The sequence below is a fragment of the Electrophorus electricus genome, chromosome 12, assembly GCF_041902795.1.
Source record: "Electrophorus electricus isolate QZ-2024a chromosome 12, ASM4190279v1, whole genome shotgun sequence".
Taxonomy (NCBI): domain Eukaryota; kingdom Metazoa; phylum Chordata; class Actinopteri; order Gymnotiformes; family Gymnotidae; genus Electrophorus; species Electrophorus electricus.
This window is the reverse complement of record NC_137508.1, coordinates 13,967,501-13,983,758: the sequence shown is the minus strand read 5'-3', so window position 1 is coordinate 13,983,758 and position 16,258 is coordinate 13,967,501. Positions and strand designations below refer to the sequence as shown.

Sequence of the window (16,258 nt, the reverse complement as noted above, 5' to 3'; positions counted from 1 at the left end):
CAATGGGTTTGTTTGAATTTTATCCTTTGTCCAATAGCAGGTGCTTGTGTTTGGTAGCCGTTCAGCACCAAATATACATCAGTTTGGTTTATATATATAAATCAACATTAAATTGCTAGTGCAGACATTGATGTAAATAAATCCATGTAATTACATCCGGTCATCACATGACAACCCTGTGTTTAGCAAAAGAAACTGTCATTTGAACATCCTGAATCTAATCAATTATATTTAAGTTATGTAAAATAAAAAGAAACTGGAAACTTCAAATGTGGTGATTGCTAAAGTTTTTGTGTTATTCACCTGCAAGCAGATTTTGATTTTACTCTGTCGTGTTGCTCGACTCAGGTTTTTATTGGGGGTGGGTACAAATGAGGATCATTAAAGTGCAGTTAGTATGGTTTCATTTTATGTTCACAGAAGCTCTGCAGATGCAAACTAATCAAATCAGCATCAGTCAGCAGTTTAGAACTATAGCCGGCATACACAGTTAGTCAAGAGATACACAATGTGCTACCTAACACAAATGGGTCATTGCCCCACTCTTTTCTCATTCCCACCAATTGTTGTTGTTTTTTTTGTTTGTTTTTTAATATAATATTTTCTTCTTTGGTAACAGGTATATGTGCACATAAATGGTTCTTAAAGGTTTTCGCTTAAATGGAGAATTCCACAAAAATTGCTTCCATTCTCATCAAATTATCCCTCATATGTGAATATAAACCTTTATTTTAATAGCGGTATATTTATTCATTAAAAAGATATACAATACCTCTATTCCATACCTCATAGGTGGACACTATTGATTATCGCTGTCAACACCAGCTAGCAATCACTCATTAGTCTTCACGTAGTTACACGCTGTTAATGAAATATGTAAACAATAACAATACCAGACTTGGGCCCATTAAATCTGCATGAATGAATGAAAAAGCTGACTTGTTTCAAAAAGCACAGCCAACCTTTTTGAGTTTTACTAAGTTTCACTTCAGAGCACAAGTGTGAAGCACACTGAAGCAAGTTCTCGGTGTATCTGTTAACTTCTTGAGAAGCTGTCTGAATTCTGACTGTATGTCCCCCCCTTGACTAGATATTGCTTAAATAATAAATAGAGAATCAGTGAACAGAGCCATGCTTTCAAGTATTGTACAACTTTGTACACAGAAGTAGTTAAGAGGTACTGAGGAAATATGAATTTCCTGTGTTTGTGGCTTTTGCTGTAAAGATTTGTTGTCTTTAAGTGGGTCATGTATATTGTAATTTGATAGACACTATTGGCAGTAAAAAGTGTATAACTCAAATTTCCATTCAAAGTAGTAAGTAGCAATCCTTTGATTAGATTAGATTCAATTTGAATGCATTAGATAAAATTACAATTTATTGTCAGAAACCTTTCTAATGTGTGGGGTAATCCAGTGCCTGACTCCACATAATATCTCACTGAGGTTTAGTAATATCTTTTCCATGAGGCTCTTCCATGGTGTTAAAACTCACCTGTAGGGCCAATAGGGCCTGTTTCCTAGTATTACACGAATCACTATTTAACACAAAAGGAGAGGTTCACTACTTTCGAACCCTTCCCTTATTTAAATAATTTCCCATAATTTAAAATCACTCCAGCACAACCTGACAGATAGTGTCACTCCCCCAGCTTTTCAGTGGGGCCACTGAGCTGATCAGTTAAGCCTTCAGAAACCCAGATAAATCCCTATTTTGGTCAAATAGAAAAGTATTTTGTTACATGCATGAGAGTATAGTCACGCATGTCTTGCACATTTTATGTTCCTTCAGAATACGTTTTAAATATTCCGTAATGTCACATTTGATTTTTGAAAGTACTTGCAGTTGTTGCAGTACATCCCAACCATTTGCACACTTTTGCAAAAAAGTAAGTAGAATGGCTGGGATAAAAGTGTGTGTGTGTGTGTGTGTGTGTGTGTGTGTATGTGTATATATATATATATATATATATATATATATATATATAAAATATATAAATGGAAAAAGTCCATGTGGATGATGAAAGACAATTCTCCCAACTATTTGTAGGCTTTGGCGTCCTATATATCCAGAAAATGAATAGCGATGAGAAATAGTTCCTGTGGTTTTTTGGCTAATCGTGATGTCTTTCCCATGTGTTAAAAGTGAGTCTATGTCCAAGTTGTCCTTTTATGTCTGTTCACGTGTAAAAAAATAAATCACATTCACAGTTATGAGCTCTGACATGGAGCGAAGTGAAACTTGTCCACTTGGTAAACAATCGATGGGGGTTTAGGACGTGCGATAAATTTGGGGGTGTTGGATGTATTTTGTTTTTGTGGATCCCTTATAGCACAGCTAATGATTAAGCTTGTTTTTAACAATTTAGTCTTTCTGTTGGTAGAGTGAAGCAGATGGACAATGCGGCAGGGCATACTGTAGATAAGGGAACCTAATTCTCACCTTTCTGCTTCTCACCACCCATCTGACCTACCACTCGATGGTATCATTGCCAGACAAAATTCAAAGCTCCAGTCAGGTTATAAATAAAAGTTAATTCAATGTGAATAATTTGAATTCAAACAAACAAGCTGGTGATGGAACGCATTTCAGCATAATCAAACAGTTTGTTACACTAGGAGTCAAATGTATTGAAAGATTCAGGCTGAAATAAATCTAATATGAGAGCAGTTTGAATTTAAGTATGCACAGTCTTTATACTTGTAAACTAGGAAACCTGATGTAATATTTTATAGGTGATGGATATTTCAACTAAGATTAGGGCTTGTACCTCATGGAGCTCTAACAGTGGAGGGGAATAATTTGTCCTGTGACCTGACATGGTTGCATTTATGATGCTGTCATTGTGTTGATGTGTGGAGTGTCCCTGTAAAAAAGGACTCTGTGTGTGTGTGTGTGTGTGTGTGTGTGTGTGTGTGTCCTGCACTAGATTGCCCGTTACAGAACGTCCACATGCTCTGCCTTTAAAGGCAGAGCTTCAGAAGACAACGGGTCAACGTTTGTACGTTATTTTCTTCTTGTATCAAACTATCTTTGCAGATTATTCTGTCCATTGGGTAGCCGTTATATGTTTTTAGGGTTAGGTGACAGAGATAGTTTGTCAAATTTTTCTGTAAATGTTTGTTCAAGTGTCAGACTTAATGCACAGATTGTGTATACATGATAGATTTGTTTAAATGTTGAGACACGTTTTATAATACTGTGCAATTATAAAATTACACAGGTTTTGAGTAACAGGTTCAGAAATCTTTTCTACAGTAACCTCAACTAACCTCTATTGGTTCCAGCAATAAGATGTTGAAAGAAAGTCCACAGAATATGAAACTCAGATTGGGCCAATAACTTTGACGTGGTTTGTATATGAGAGTTAAAAAATAGCTTTCCTTGTATCTGATTTTTAATGAAAGTGGAAGAAAGTGTATTGTATTCATTAAGCAATAGTCCACTAGGATTAAAATGTGTATGAACATTCCTCCATATAATTCTTTTAACATTATGTCTGGTTTTCTGGTTGTATACTGATCCTTCTGTTTTTAAATGATTGCCTAGCCTTTATCCATATTACTAAGTATATGAGGAAAGTATTAGTGTAGTGTCAAGAATCATGTCATTAATTGGTTATTTAAAAAATGCAGTTTAGCATTTAATTAAGCATAATATAGAAATAGAGTTAACAATAGGGCAGCTATGCATAAGTAATATTCAGAAACTAAGTCTGGTTATTAGTTATTAGTTAACAGACTGATAGTTACAAAGCCAGGCAGGATCCAGAGCTGATTGTTTGTTTGTTTGTATGTTTGTTTATGTTTGTTTGGTTGTGTGTGTGTGTGTGTGTGTGTGTGTGTGTGTGTGTGTGTGTGTATGTCTGTGTGTGTGTGTGTGTGTGTGTGTCTGTGTGTGTGGGGGGGGGGGGTGCACTCTTTAGTTGGAGGCCATTGTTTTAGGTTACTTTAGGTCAGCACTAATATGATCTGACAAGCATTCCCAAGTCCAATTGGGCATGTACAGAGTGCTTAATTCAATAACGAAGGCTGTATTGTCATGCAGGAAACACAGTTCTAAGACACTTCCTGCCCCAGCTGGACATCATTTAATCACCACAGTGAATTCCTTCTCACAAATGGTCTTTCTCTCTCGATGGGGAAGTCAATAAAGATGTTTCACATGATACGTTATGTCCAGAGCATACCATGGCTGCATGCTAAGACGTGCTTTTCGAATTTAACTGCAAGAAGTTGATGGCTGTAGAGTCAGTGAGAAAAAAAAACCCTTTTAAAACCTGTCTGTAAATGCAGCACCAACAAAGGATGTTTTGCAAGTCATTTATATTTAGGGAACCCCTACCAATAAGTTCACATTCTTTTAATACATTTATCCATTTGTCAAGTACTTTCAGACAGTTCCAAGCAAGGAATTTATATTCATTCATCTTTTGATCTGTAGTCAAACCATGCAGTTCAGCCATTCTTGAGTGTTTCCTTTGAGTTATACTACATTATTGCCATCTGATCTGTTGACTGTAACAAAATACTTACTCATGAGTAAACTCAGGCCATTACAACAGAACTGCCCTGCCAGGGGATCTGCTACTGACAGCCTACCCAAGCCCACCACCCTCCTTGTCTGTCAGCAGCAGAAGACGATTTTTCTTTGAACTTTTGGGTCATTGTTGAGGTTTTTGGTGTATTGCTAACAACCCATCCTTAAGTCAGGGACTTCTGAAGGCAGCAAGGGGGCCTGCTCTCATCAGCCGGGTCTCATGGGCCCAATGGCTGACTGGACATTTGGGGTATGCGTAGATGTTTCTGGGGGAACATAAGCATGTTGGCTCTCCTCTTGCATCTGTGTGTATTTGAGTAAGTCTTATGAGAAACATTTCATTGCAGATCCTTTCCAATGATAGGTTCGTCAGTTCTTGACTTTGTTTTATTTTACATAAACATGTTTATTTATATATATATATATATATATATATATATATATATATATATATATATATATATATATATATCTGTGTGTAAAAATGCTCTCTATTATATATAATATATAATAAAAAAAATGCTTTCTAAAAAATGCTTTATAATATTCAATACCTTATTCAAAGTTGAGAACTAGGTAGTTATAAATAAACTGTATCTGTGTGTAAATCAGTACCAATGGTTAATGAAGTAGACTAAATTGTATCTTCTGACGGAGATGATAAATGCATCATGTCCTGGAAGTCCCCACATGGAGGGATCTGCACAGCATGTCACACCATGGCCTGAGATTAGTAGATTTAGTGTGGCCTCTTAATATCTGAATAAGATGGCTGTAATCTGAAAAAGGGCAAGGCCTTCCTTTAGTGGTCTCTGAACATGCCCTTGGTGGCAAGGACTCCTGAGAGAGGAGCACCCTGCTCCTCTGAACACTCACGCCTTATCTCTGTATAAACCTGCGTTTTATAGCATTTTAGAGCATAGCCATGAGAGTGGAAATAATGCAAATGACCTTTCCATGGAAATCTGTGAGCATGTGCGTGCGTGCGAGTCCATGCAAATGTTCATATATATATATATATATATATATATATATATATAAATTTTTGTGTGTGTGTGTGTGTGTGTGTGTGTGCGCGTGCGTGCGGGGGTTGAGTGATCAAACAGAAGCACAGAATGTATTTTTAATTCACAATTTAAGCTTTCTTTACACTTTTGAATAAGAGCTGTTTGGTTCTGGAGAGTGCTACTTTTCTGTATTAGTAGGCACAGATGTGCCAATATGAAAATTCACTGGTGACATTAAACAATGTCTCCTTTTTCTGATACTGATGGAGTCAGCAATATTTTAGTGTTCCTAAGCATGAACTGAAATGCCAATTAAACATTTCTGCTGCTTTGCTAAGGAAGTAAATATGTCCTCTTTGCAAATGTGCAAATGGCCCCAAAATGAAAAAGTGGTTTTACTCTTAATTTAAAAAAAATCATACTTCATAGTACATGTAATAGCTCTTATAAATACCTATCAAGGGCTAATATCATTACCAGTTCCAATATGGTGATTCCAAGTAATCACTCAATATTCCTATGGAAGCAATATTTTTGTGCATCCACAAGTGATGATAAATGCTGACCCACGTTACATTCAGCCCTCAGTGACTCCACTTTAGCAGCTTTGAAATTGACGGTACTAAGACAGGGTGAGAGCTTCCCATGCACGCCATTAGCTTATCATCCAAAAACATGCTAGCAACCGTTGAGGAAAAAAATCTGTGCTGCCGACATCCCCTGTGCTGCCGACACCCCCACCACGTGGGTCTGGATGAGGTGGGGTGGGGGGGGGGTGACCTTCCAGGCTTCCTCTCCTGCTGCTACCTATTGGTTTGAACGGGTCGACGTCTCTGCAGCGACGCGGCCCTCCCACAGATAAGATAAGAAACACATGCTCTTCCCACCTCCTGGCAAGGGAGTCCCAGGCGGACCTGCTGACGCACGCAGCCTTACCGCCCCCCACCATCACCATCACCACAACACTGCCTGTCCCACTCTCATGTCAGGCAAGTGAAAAGTAACACCTTGGCAAGCTGCCCTTGACATCGTGCCAGGGATATTGTTCAGAAAGGGGTTCCTCCTCTCTCTCTCTCTCTCGCTCTCTCTCTCTCTCTCTCTCTCTCTCGCTCTCTCTCTCTCTCTCCCTCTCTCCCTCTCTCCCTCTCCCTCTCCCTCTCTCCCTCTCTCTCTCCCTCTCTCTCTCTCTCTCTCTCTGCTGGTTTTATTTATTGCTGTTAAGCTTTTATAGCTAACCCACTCCCTAAGCATTAGTAGTGTGAAGCTGACCCCACACAGACTCCTTGGTCTCGGCACTCACCCCATCCAGGAACCTCACTAAAAGTCAAAGCTATGACATCTGTGATGAAGAACCTCTATTATTACGGTCCTCATCAGCATATCCAAATCTAACTGACAGAGTAAACTTGAAGCCTGGATTGAATAATACATGGTGGTGAGGGGAGAAATATATTTGCTTTCAGGACTGAAGTTTAGCCTTCTAATTGTTTCTTTTTTTCCTCTGTATTTTGACAAGAGGGAGAGGGTGAAGATGTTCAGAGAGCTAGTGGAAGCACAGGCCTTCTTTGGTGGCCTGACGTGTTCATTTAATGTTCGGCATATGCGCTGTCACTTTGTAAATGAATGTCTGGATTCTTCAGCGATTCTCCTGCTGCGTTGAAGAAGCCATGTGCCGTATTTTGCAAGTCGTCCAGCGGTTCCGTGGGCGAGAGTTACCCCCACATGGGTGCAGAGGGTACTCGGCGCCATCCGGCTGCAAATGAGCCCTGTATTTCGAACCATACCATAATACCAAACTTCAGTAAATCGGCCCTGAAAAGTATAAATCATGTTAAGTAAATATTACGGTGTAGCACCGCTGCGGTTTGAGTGATTGACCACAACCTGCTTAAGTTGAACAGCTGAGTACGCGGCTGGTCATTCTCAGCCCCTGAGCGCCATGTTATGACATCGTCGTGCAAGGCCGTGCGCAGCAAAGCGCTGACGTCCGAGCCTGCCCTCTTGAGAACCACCTCTCCTTTACTCAAAGCGGAACTAGAAAGAGAAAAAAAGCACACACACACAAAAAAAACCTGGTGACGCAGTCGAAACATCCAGGGGGGATCTGAGGCTCAGCTGAACTGATCTAAAAAAGAATAAAATAAGGGCAAATGCTGGAGTCGGGCAGGAAAACGAGGCCTTCTCAATTTAGGATATAATAGAAGACACTGACTTTGGGAGATGGGCTTTCATCATTGCAATTATCAGGACTTGTGTTTTTTAACAAGTTCTCCGTGCAGCATGCCAGTGGCATGCTGTGGGTTGTCCCACTTACGGGATGACTGGGCACATGCTGAGTAATTCACCATGACACCCTTGTCGCCGCGGAGACGGGTGGAGCAGCCTGGTGTGGGCAAGCGAAGGCGTATGGATAGGGCAGGATGATGATGCAACTTCTGCAACATTGACGCAATTTCCGCCGCTCTGCATTCTGGGCTTGATATGAAACAATGTGCGTGAGTGTAAACTGCGGAATGTCAGGTAGTTGCGTCCCTATCGGGTCAGCCACATAGGAAGCACAGACTTTTTTCTACAGCTCCCCCATCTCCTTTCTATAGTGCCCCCATCCCAACCATCGAGGGTACAAAAGTAACTGAACAATATACTGCTCGGTTGTTTTTCGGCCAGCTATGCGTCGTCACGTCATCAATTCATACGCAATAACTGCAGAAACCAAAAAAGCACATACCTGCAGGCAAAGTGCATCGAAGGGCCTGTGGAGTTCCGAGACAATGGACGGATTTAAAACTAATCTGCACCAGGGTCATGAAACGTATGGAGGGATAAATAGCTGCTGATCCAGGCATAGCTGCTCGTCTGTGAAGCCCAGTGTCATGGGCAGGGGTCTGTCTGCAGGACTGGCTCACGTGTGTTCAGTGGTGCTGGGAATCCTGTAGCACCTGAACCGCTCAGGTCCAACCGAAACTCCTTAAAGCTCAGCGGATGGTTCTTTGTAATGCCTAAAATTCCACCAAAGCAGCTACCTTTCAGGGCCAAAGAGTGGAATGTTCTAGACTGGCCAAGTCCCGCACGTAGCCTGAACTCCACTGAGCAGACGATTCACTTACTAAAGGCAGGACTAAAGGCAAAAAGCCCCTGAAACAAACAGGAACTGAATATGGAAGTCATTGGATGTCCTTTTGTCACAATAGATTGTCTTTTTGTCTCAAAAAGATTGTTCACTTGTCCAAAAACTTTTGATCCCTTTAAATGAAGTGACTTTGTATAAAATTGACTATTTGTTTATTTAAATATCATGCCTTTGGAGCTAACATTAGGTTGTAAAGTCCCAGTCAATATATTCCATTGAGCAGAAGTAAAGCCACAAACTGTCACTGTTTATTACTGTTATATTGCATGTCAGTTTCAAAATCGCAGTACTTGCACTTTAGACATGGGATGTTTTAAACAACAAAATCTTACATGAATGCTTAAAACAACAAAATCTTAAAGTACATGGCTGACCATGATTCCTTTATTGAAACATTTTGTTTTGTAAGGCTTGAGCAGCATACTTATTACCAAAAACTTATAAAAGAAATCTGTTCTTATATTTTGTACACTGCAAGAGAGATATGCTACCTTGTTTCTGAACACACATACAGGTTTGACGTCATGCCCTGAAATGACTTACATTCTGGCTTTGTAGGAACGGTGCACAGAATCAGAGGACAGCAAGTGATCACTGTGGTAACAGGAAATGTATCTCAATGTTACTGAGCCTATGATTTCATTTCTCTGTTCTGTTGATATTCGACATTTGATAAATTGTGTTTGGTCTGTGTAGTTCATCTGAGTAATCCTGGTCTGTTTAACTCTCACCCTGGTTCTCATGGCAGGCCTGAAGGAAATCTTGCCCTTTCAAAAATTCTGGAAAAACTACGCAAACTGCTTGTCTTATCGACCTCCTTTACATCTAACTGTTCTGTAAGAGCACAATACCACCAACAGGGAAGTCATTTATGCAGTGTTTTATCAATGAGGCTGGTAACATTTGCTCCAGTAAAGCTGGAGTTGCTATAAACACCATTCAGACATATATTTCCAAGATACCCCCTATCCAAGACAACACTGAGAACAAAAAAGAAAGTAGGAATGGAAAATGGGAGCACTACTGAGGCTTCACCCGAAAAGATACTCGACATCTTGGGATCGCCATGTGTCAAAGAGGTTAGGCAGTTATTGACTGCCAAGGGTTTTCAGCAAGGCCCTAAACACGACAACTTTAACTTATTTGTCAAATTACTTATGGTCCCCTGACATGGAAAAACTGCATCCAAACGAATGCAGTTTTTTTTAGCAGTGACACTGATATTTTTCCATTGCTCTGATGTTACTGTGGCCAAAACCTGGGGCTTAAGTGACCGAATACGACAAAAGAATAAATTCTAGAAGATACAGGACAAGAAATTCTCCTGTAATGTCCATTGACAGCATCTCAGGGGAGAGCTTTGGAAGTTTGGTCAGTTAAGCTTTTTGAAGAAGTCCATATCTGGGCCATGAATCATTTGGAAGCTCCTTGTTCTTTCAAATGGTAAATGTTGGTGGCATATGTCAAATAAAAGATGATTTTGTTAAGAAGAACTACAGTAATGTTTAAATGAGGTTGAAGATGTAACTTGTGGGCTGACTTGCACATAATTGGCCCAGATTGTATAGTTGAACATACAACCATGCTTATGCAAGCTTATGTTCACTTCACAGTCACCACTGTAGTATGGAGCATGACTAGATGTTTCAGTTAGTCACAACCTCAGTTTAATCAGATTTCATTCTTTAGGAGGATCACAGAGAAGTTCACTTTTCACACGGGACTGTATTCGTCCTGAATGTTGTGACATCACAGCAAGTCATGCGCATCGCTTATTTCCACTGACCCAAGAGGGAACCGTCTTTGACCGAGGTTTGGCCAAAAACAAAGGTTATGCCACGGACCAAAGCCTTCATTTAGCACCAAGAGGGTCGCAGTTGAGTCCCACCCGAGCAAGCGAGAGAGGCGTTCCTCTTTGAGTACCCCTGCAGGGACCAGGAAGAGAGGAAACCGCGCAAGGCCCATGGGACACTGCATGTTCCCAGAGCCCAACGTCCTCTTGACACACACACACACGTACGCACACACTGCATGCGCGAGGACACAACGGACCTTAGCGAGGACAGAATTTGGATAAACGAAGTGAAGAAAGAATGTCAGTAATGCGTCGTGGGGGGAGGGAGTATGTTTATTTATACATTCATTTGTTTATTGAAATTTTAAGCAGAAGAGAGAGCACGAGGTGCAGTGTCTTGGAAGTCCTGGTCCATTTATGGATGCATAGAAGGTTTTTAAATAATATCTTATATCAAAATGTAATTTCATGTAATTTTCCTCTGGGTATGATATCTGTGGTAGATCAAGAAATTAAAATAAGGGTCACAATCATGATCACAATCCCGTGATGAAAGTTAATATACACCTAACCCTATGTCTCAACATAACATGCATATAATTTACAATGTATTATATAATTTACACTGTAGTATATAGTACAGTTAGACCAGATTTTGGAAACAGTAAGACCTGATACAAGTCACCCTTAGGGCACTAAAGGTTTGGATGGAACCATAAACATTGCCATGTTCTTCTCTTCCGACACACAGTAAATTGCCTGTGTTCTCAATGTTCCTACATTTTTTGAACAGGAAGTGCTTGCGCAGCCTCCTGTTGGGCTTCCAGCAGTGACATACAGTGATGAGAAGCCAGCGCTCTTGAGAAGCACGGCTTATGGGCTGTAACACACGCTTGACTGTTGCGTTTTGAAGCTCTCGCGTGACTGGGCTTTTCCTGCGGTTGCTTCCACCCAAACCTGTCAGCTTCCCAGGAAGCGCACATCTGCTCGGCCAGTGAATAAATAATGGGAACATTTCCGTGCTCTTTCTGTTTGTGGTGGAGCTACAGCGATTTCCCATGCGGAATCTGGGTGGAGATCGGTAATGTAGCGAGATGTTTCAGACATACAGAACAAAAAAATTGGTTTTAAACGTATAGCTGTGCTGTTTTCTTTTATCTCCATTCACACTGTTTATAGTTCCAGTTTTGGGATGGGGTGAACATGGTTGGTTTAGATCTTACTGGGAAGGCAAGTTCATGGTGGATTCAGGACAGTGATATAGAAAGTTTTTTCCAGACCTTCTATATAATGCAGTATCTCAGAACTGGCTAATGTCCTTGCAGTGCTTTGCTCTGAGTATTTGTGTCCTATTAAAAATAGCAGAAGCAAAGTGGGAGCAGGGGAACAGCATGAAGCCAAAGCAGCGAAGGGCCACAGCTCTGATCACTGATCACTGTCATGTGACACACATGATGCTCTGATGATGTTGCATGTGACTTAACCACTACAATGTTCTTGGAACTTTTTTTTACAAAAAAATACAAGAAAGGATACACTGCCCCCAAAAAAGAATTGCCTGAACTATGGACGCAGGGGTCATGCTGGAATCTCAGGGGAAGGTACAGAGGGGTCGCAGCTAGGCACCCTAGATTTCACCACTTGCCCTTAAAGGGGTTCAAGGCTGGTGCTGATGAGCGAGGGCAGTTAGAGGCTGACACTCAGAGCCTAGCAGGGTGCATGAAGCTTTGTTTGCTTCTCAGGTTAGATCAAAACCTGAGTGAAGCCTGGTGGGGGGGGGGGGGGATTAGCTTAAGTGTGTCCCGGCTTTGCCGTGAATAAGAACATGTTTGGCAGTGTTCAACAGGGACTGTTTGCTTTGAATCACTTAATAGGTGGCATAAATATGTTTGACTTTCCCAGGATTTTAAACTTCAAAATGAGCAGCGAGGATCAGTTAGTCTTTTCCGTTTTCTAGCGAAGTGGCGAGGGAGGAGACGAGAGGCTGCTCTGGCCCCCGCTGCTCGCTCTGCCTTCGTGTGCTACTGCAACCCCTCCGCTTTGTGATTTATTAAGCGCTGCACTCTGCCCATGTGCGTCAGCACTGGCGCGAGCAGTCTCGTGAGGCACAGCGCCGCTTGAGAACGATGGCTCGTTTCTGGACAGCGTCAGGCGGCGGCCGTGCACCCTCCCAGCTCGTTCCTACGCACACGCGGTCTGGCTGTGCAAGAACTTAAAGACCAGACACACTCACCTTATACACACGATCCAATCAAACACACACACACACACGCCTGACACTCATGGCTGGCAGCGGGGCTATCGAGACATCAGCTCTGGAACAGCATCCTGAGCAGAGCCGGTCTAAATATTTTGCTTATTTTTCCAAGCTTCGCTTTCGAGGCTGCGTGTGTGGATGTCTTTGGCGCATCTGGTTTGACTTTAGTGTTCAAAGCATGGAGGCTCTGCCTTCCTCATCTGTTCGGCTTTTTGTTGTCATGCACCAAAACAGTCTGTAGCCCCTCGCTACCCCTGTCTGAGCGATGGAGTCCTCCCGACGACCAGACAAAAGGCGGCTCGGGTCTAGCAACCTCGAGTGCGTGCATATGTGTATGTGTTTGCGGGTGTGTACTGACACAGTGAGTGTCAGTGGGTGTACAGGGTAAAACACATGCTTCCCAGCTGAGCTCTACATCCAAGCTTGCGCATTAAGCAAAGCAGCATACTTTAACCCTTAGGTCTGATAAACAAGTGTTCACTTCATCATGATGACAATGAATAGAATAGTAGAAAGCTAAATAGACATGAGCAGATGTGTGACAGTCTTATAAATGTCCAGTTTAGAGATATGTAAACGAAATGCTTAAAACTAAAATACAAAGTATATATAATACTATATGTCAAATAAAGGTAACTGAGGAATTATTACCTGTTGTCTTTAACACAGCACAGTTAAGCACAACATAAATGTAATGTCAAATTAACACACATTCAAAGACTTGGACTAGGAAAATCTAATCCAAATTTCACACTTGTTTAAAAACTGCACTGGGTTGTTTTTTCATTCTACAAGTTCCTCAGAAAAACCTAACAGGAATAATCCCATTGTCTTGCTTTTGGAGTTGCCATGTTTTCAGGTCTGCCAGTGTGGCTGAGAGGTGACTAGCTTCTCCCTCTGCACCTCCCTCTGACCACTCGCCACCACCACCAGTGTGTCTGTTTCAGCCGTCTCTGAAATTAACGTTTCGGACAGAGACCACTTCTGAGACACCTACCTCTCAGCTAATATGCAATCACATGTCTAAACACTCGGCCTGTTGTGATTGCGATGAGTAGTTACACCTGTTTTTACACGTGCTTTATCGTGTGCGTGTTATACCCTGCTTTAGATACATAGACTACGAAGCCATAAACCAGACGCACCACCCCCCACCCCACCCCCCACCTCCCATCACCTCTATCCTTCCTCGGTTCGCAAAAGCCTTAAGATGTACTACTTGATAAAGGTGTGGTTTTACTCACACATGTACCACTTACAATGACTAAGCGTCTTCTCTCAGGTGGGTCTTTTTTAATGCTTCCATACCCAATCTCCGTGCTCTCAAAATGATTCGATTAGATTCAGCTTTATTGCCATTGCGCAGAGCACAGGTACACAGCGGATGAAATGCAGATCTCATGACTCTTGTGATAAAATGAGACGAAGAGAAACGCAATACAGACATTATGCTGAGATGCTTACCCATACATTCATCATGCATCATTACTATGTCAGCTAACAGGAAAGGATGGCTACTACATGGGCTCGCCACATACGAGGATGCACGACAGCACTGGCCACAGACGCCAAGGGAGTGCATTAAAGGCACGCGCGCTATACTTCAGCAAATGGACGCTCGCGAAAGACAATAAACAGGAGCACTTAGCAAGATGGTCAAGGACCTAATTGTCTATTAAGCACAATCAGGTTTTGCGTCTTCTTCCTGGACCGCCGGGACCTCCTGCCTGTCCCTGGAGAAGCGACAGTGCAGTAAGCACTTAGAAGGCCGGAGACAGGTTCGCCTATAGCACACAGCGTTTAACGCTAAGCCTCTCGGGTCTTCAGAACCAGCGATGCATTATGAACATGGACAGTGGACTAGCATTACCATACAGTCCTCTCCCTGCACGGAATGTTGTAATGTCAGTCGCGCTTAGACAACTGGCGTGAAGGCAATGTTCATTTAAAACAGGCTACAGGATGTAAATAGTGTTACTGAAATCATAATGTAAGTATGGTACCGTTGCATCAATTCACCACCCATGGTTTGCACGGCAGTAACAAGGCTGGGACGTTTCCCGTTGCTCTGAATTTATTCGCACGTTGGGAACTGATCATGGTCGCTCTGTTGCAGGTCTGACGGACGAGAAGGTGAAGGCCTACCTTTCCCTGAACCCCCAAATGCTGGACGAGTTTGTGCTGGAGAGCGTGAGCGCAGAGACGGTGGACAGATGGCTAAAACGGAAGAACAGCAGCCGATCCGCAGGTAAGGTCCTGTGGAAGAGTCCGCTATCGGGCCAAGCAGTGCTGCGCACGTCTGCGGAGTTGATTACTTTCTTTAGTGCCATGAACTGTGACGGAGGCGTGCAGTGTTTTGCATGTTTTTTTAAAAACTTCAAAAAAAGTAAATGTGACATTATAAACTTTTTTTAAAGCATTAAATGTAACTGTTAAGGGCAGTGGTATCTCAGTGGTTAAGGTACTTGACTAGTAATAAGAAGGGTGCCAGTTCAAACCCCAACCACTGCCAGCTTGCCACTGTTGGGCCCCTGAGCAAGGCCCTCAATTGCTGAAATTGTGTTCAGTCATAAATGTAAGTTGCTTTGGATAGAAATGTCAGCTAAATGCTGTAATGTTTGAAGTAATTGTGTTATTTTAAAGGTGTGCATCTGTTTTGCATTTGACATAAATGTCTGTTATGCCTTCTGTATATAGAACCTGTAAAATGTACATTTTATATCAGTTTAAAACTGTGTGTAGCTTGTATTGTTTGGCATTCAAACATAATTTCCAAGTAGAATCACACTGGTTGTGAGGAACAGTCCTGGCAGGGAAAAACAGTGACATCACTACATCCGTTGGACTTGGAACATGTCTGTGGACTTACGTGATTCATGAAAATAAAATGACAAACTTGTATTTGAAACAAACTTCACACACATCCCCCCGAAGAGGAATAGTTTCCTAGAAACAGCACTCATACTAGATCAAGCTGCTTTCAGTTTCATAACTGAAAAATATGGACATTCGTGTGGGAACTTTGTCAAGGAGCATGCAAATGCACCACATATCCTGCCCAGGTCAAATTTGTGTGTGTGTGTGTGTGTGCATGCGTGTGTGTGTGTGTGCATGTGTGCGAGCGACTGCGTATTTGAGCAGCAGGACAGTGCAGTCGGAGCACTGTAGGGGGAGGCGTGGTGAAAGAACACCAGTGAGAGGCCAGGCACCCGGGCCCCGTGGGCCCGCATGGGTCATTAGCGGCGTGTTTGAGCAGGGCCTCGGCTTGGCCGTGCACTGGCCGCACCGAGCAGCGGCCGGCGCTCCGCTGGACCCACCGCATCTATCATGAGCCCACAGGGCTGGCGTCCGGCCCGGCTTTGGCCTCTGACGTCAGAGGCAGTCTCCAGGGGCACACAGCTGGCCATAGAGCAGGGGAGGGAGCAGGAAGGTTGGAGGGGGGGGTGCGAGAGAAGAATTTGTTGCATTTCGGAAATGTTTTCGGCATGAACACAGTGGCGGCAGTGGTGCGCAGGGCTTCTCGCATGCGG

At 42.5% G+C, this 16,258-nt stretch overlaps 1 protein-coding gene across 1 annotated transcript in view; it reads left to right on the top strand.

Annotated features, from left to right (window-relative positions):
• pde10a (phosphodiesterase 10A) overlaps positions 1–16,258 on the top strand; it is a 69,514-nt gene that overhangs the window by 25,735 nt on the left and 27,521 nt on the right. The window contains 1 exon segment of the mRNA XM_027023007.3: positions 14,845–14,976. Coding sequence (XP_026878808.1) covers positions 14,845–14,976 — 132 coding nt within the window.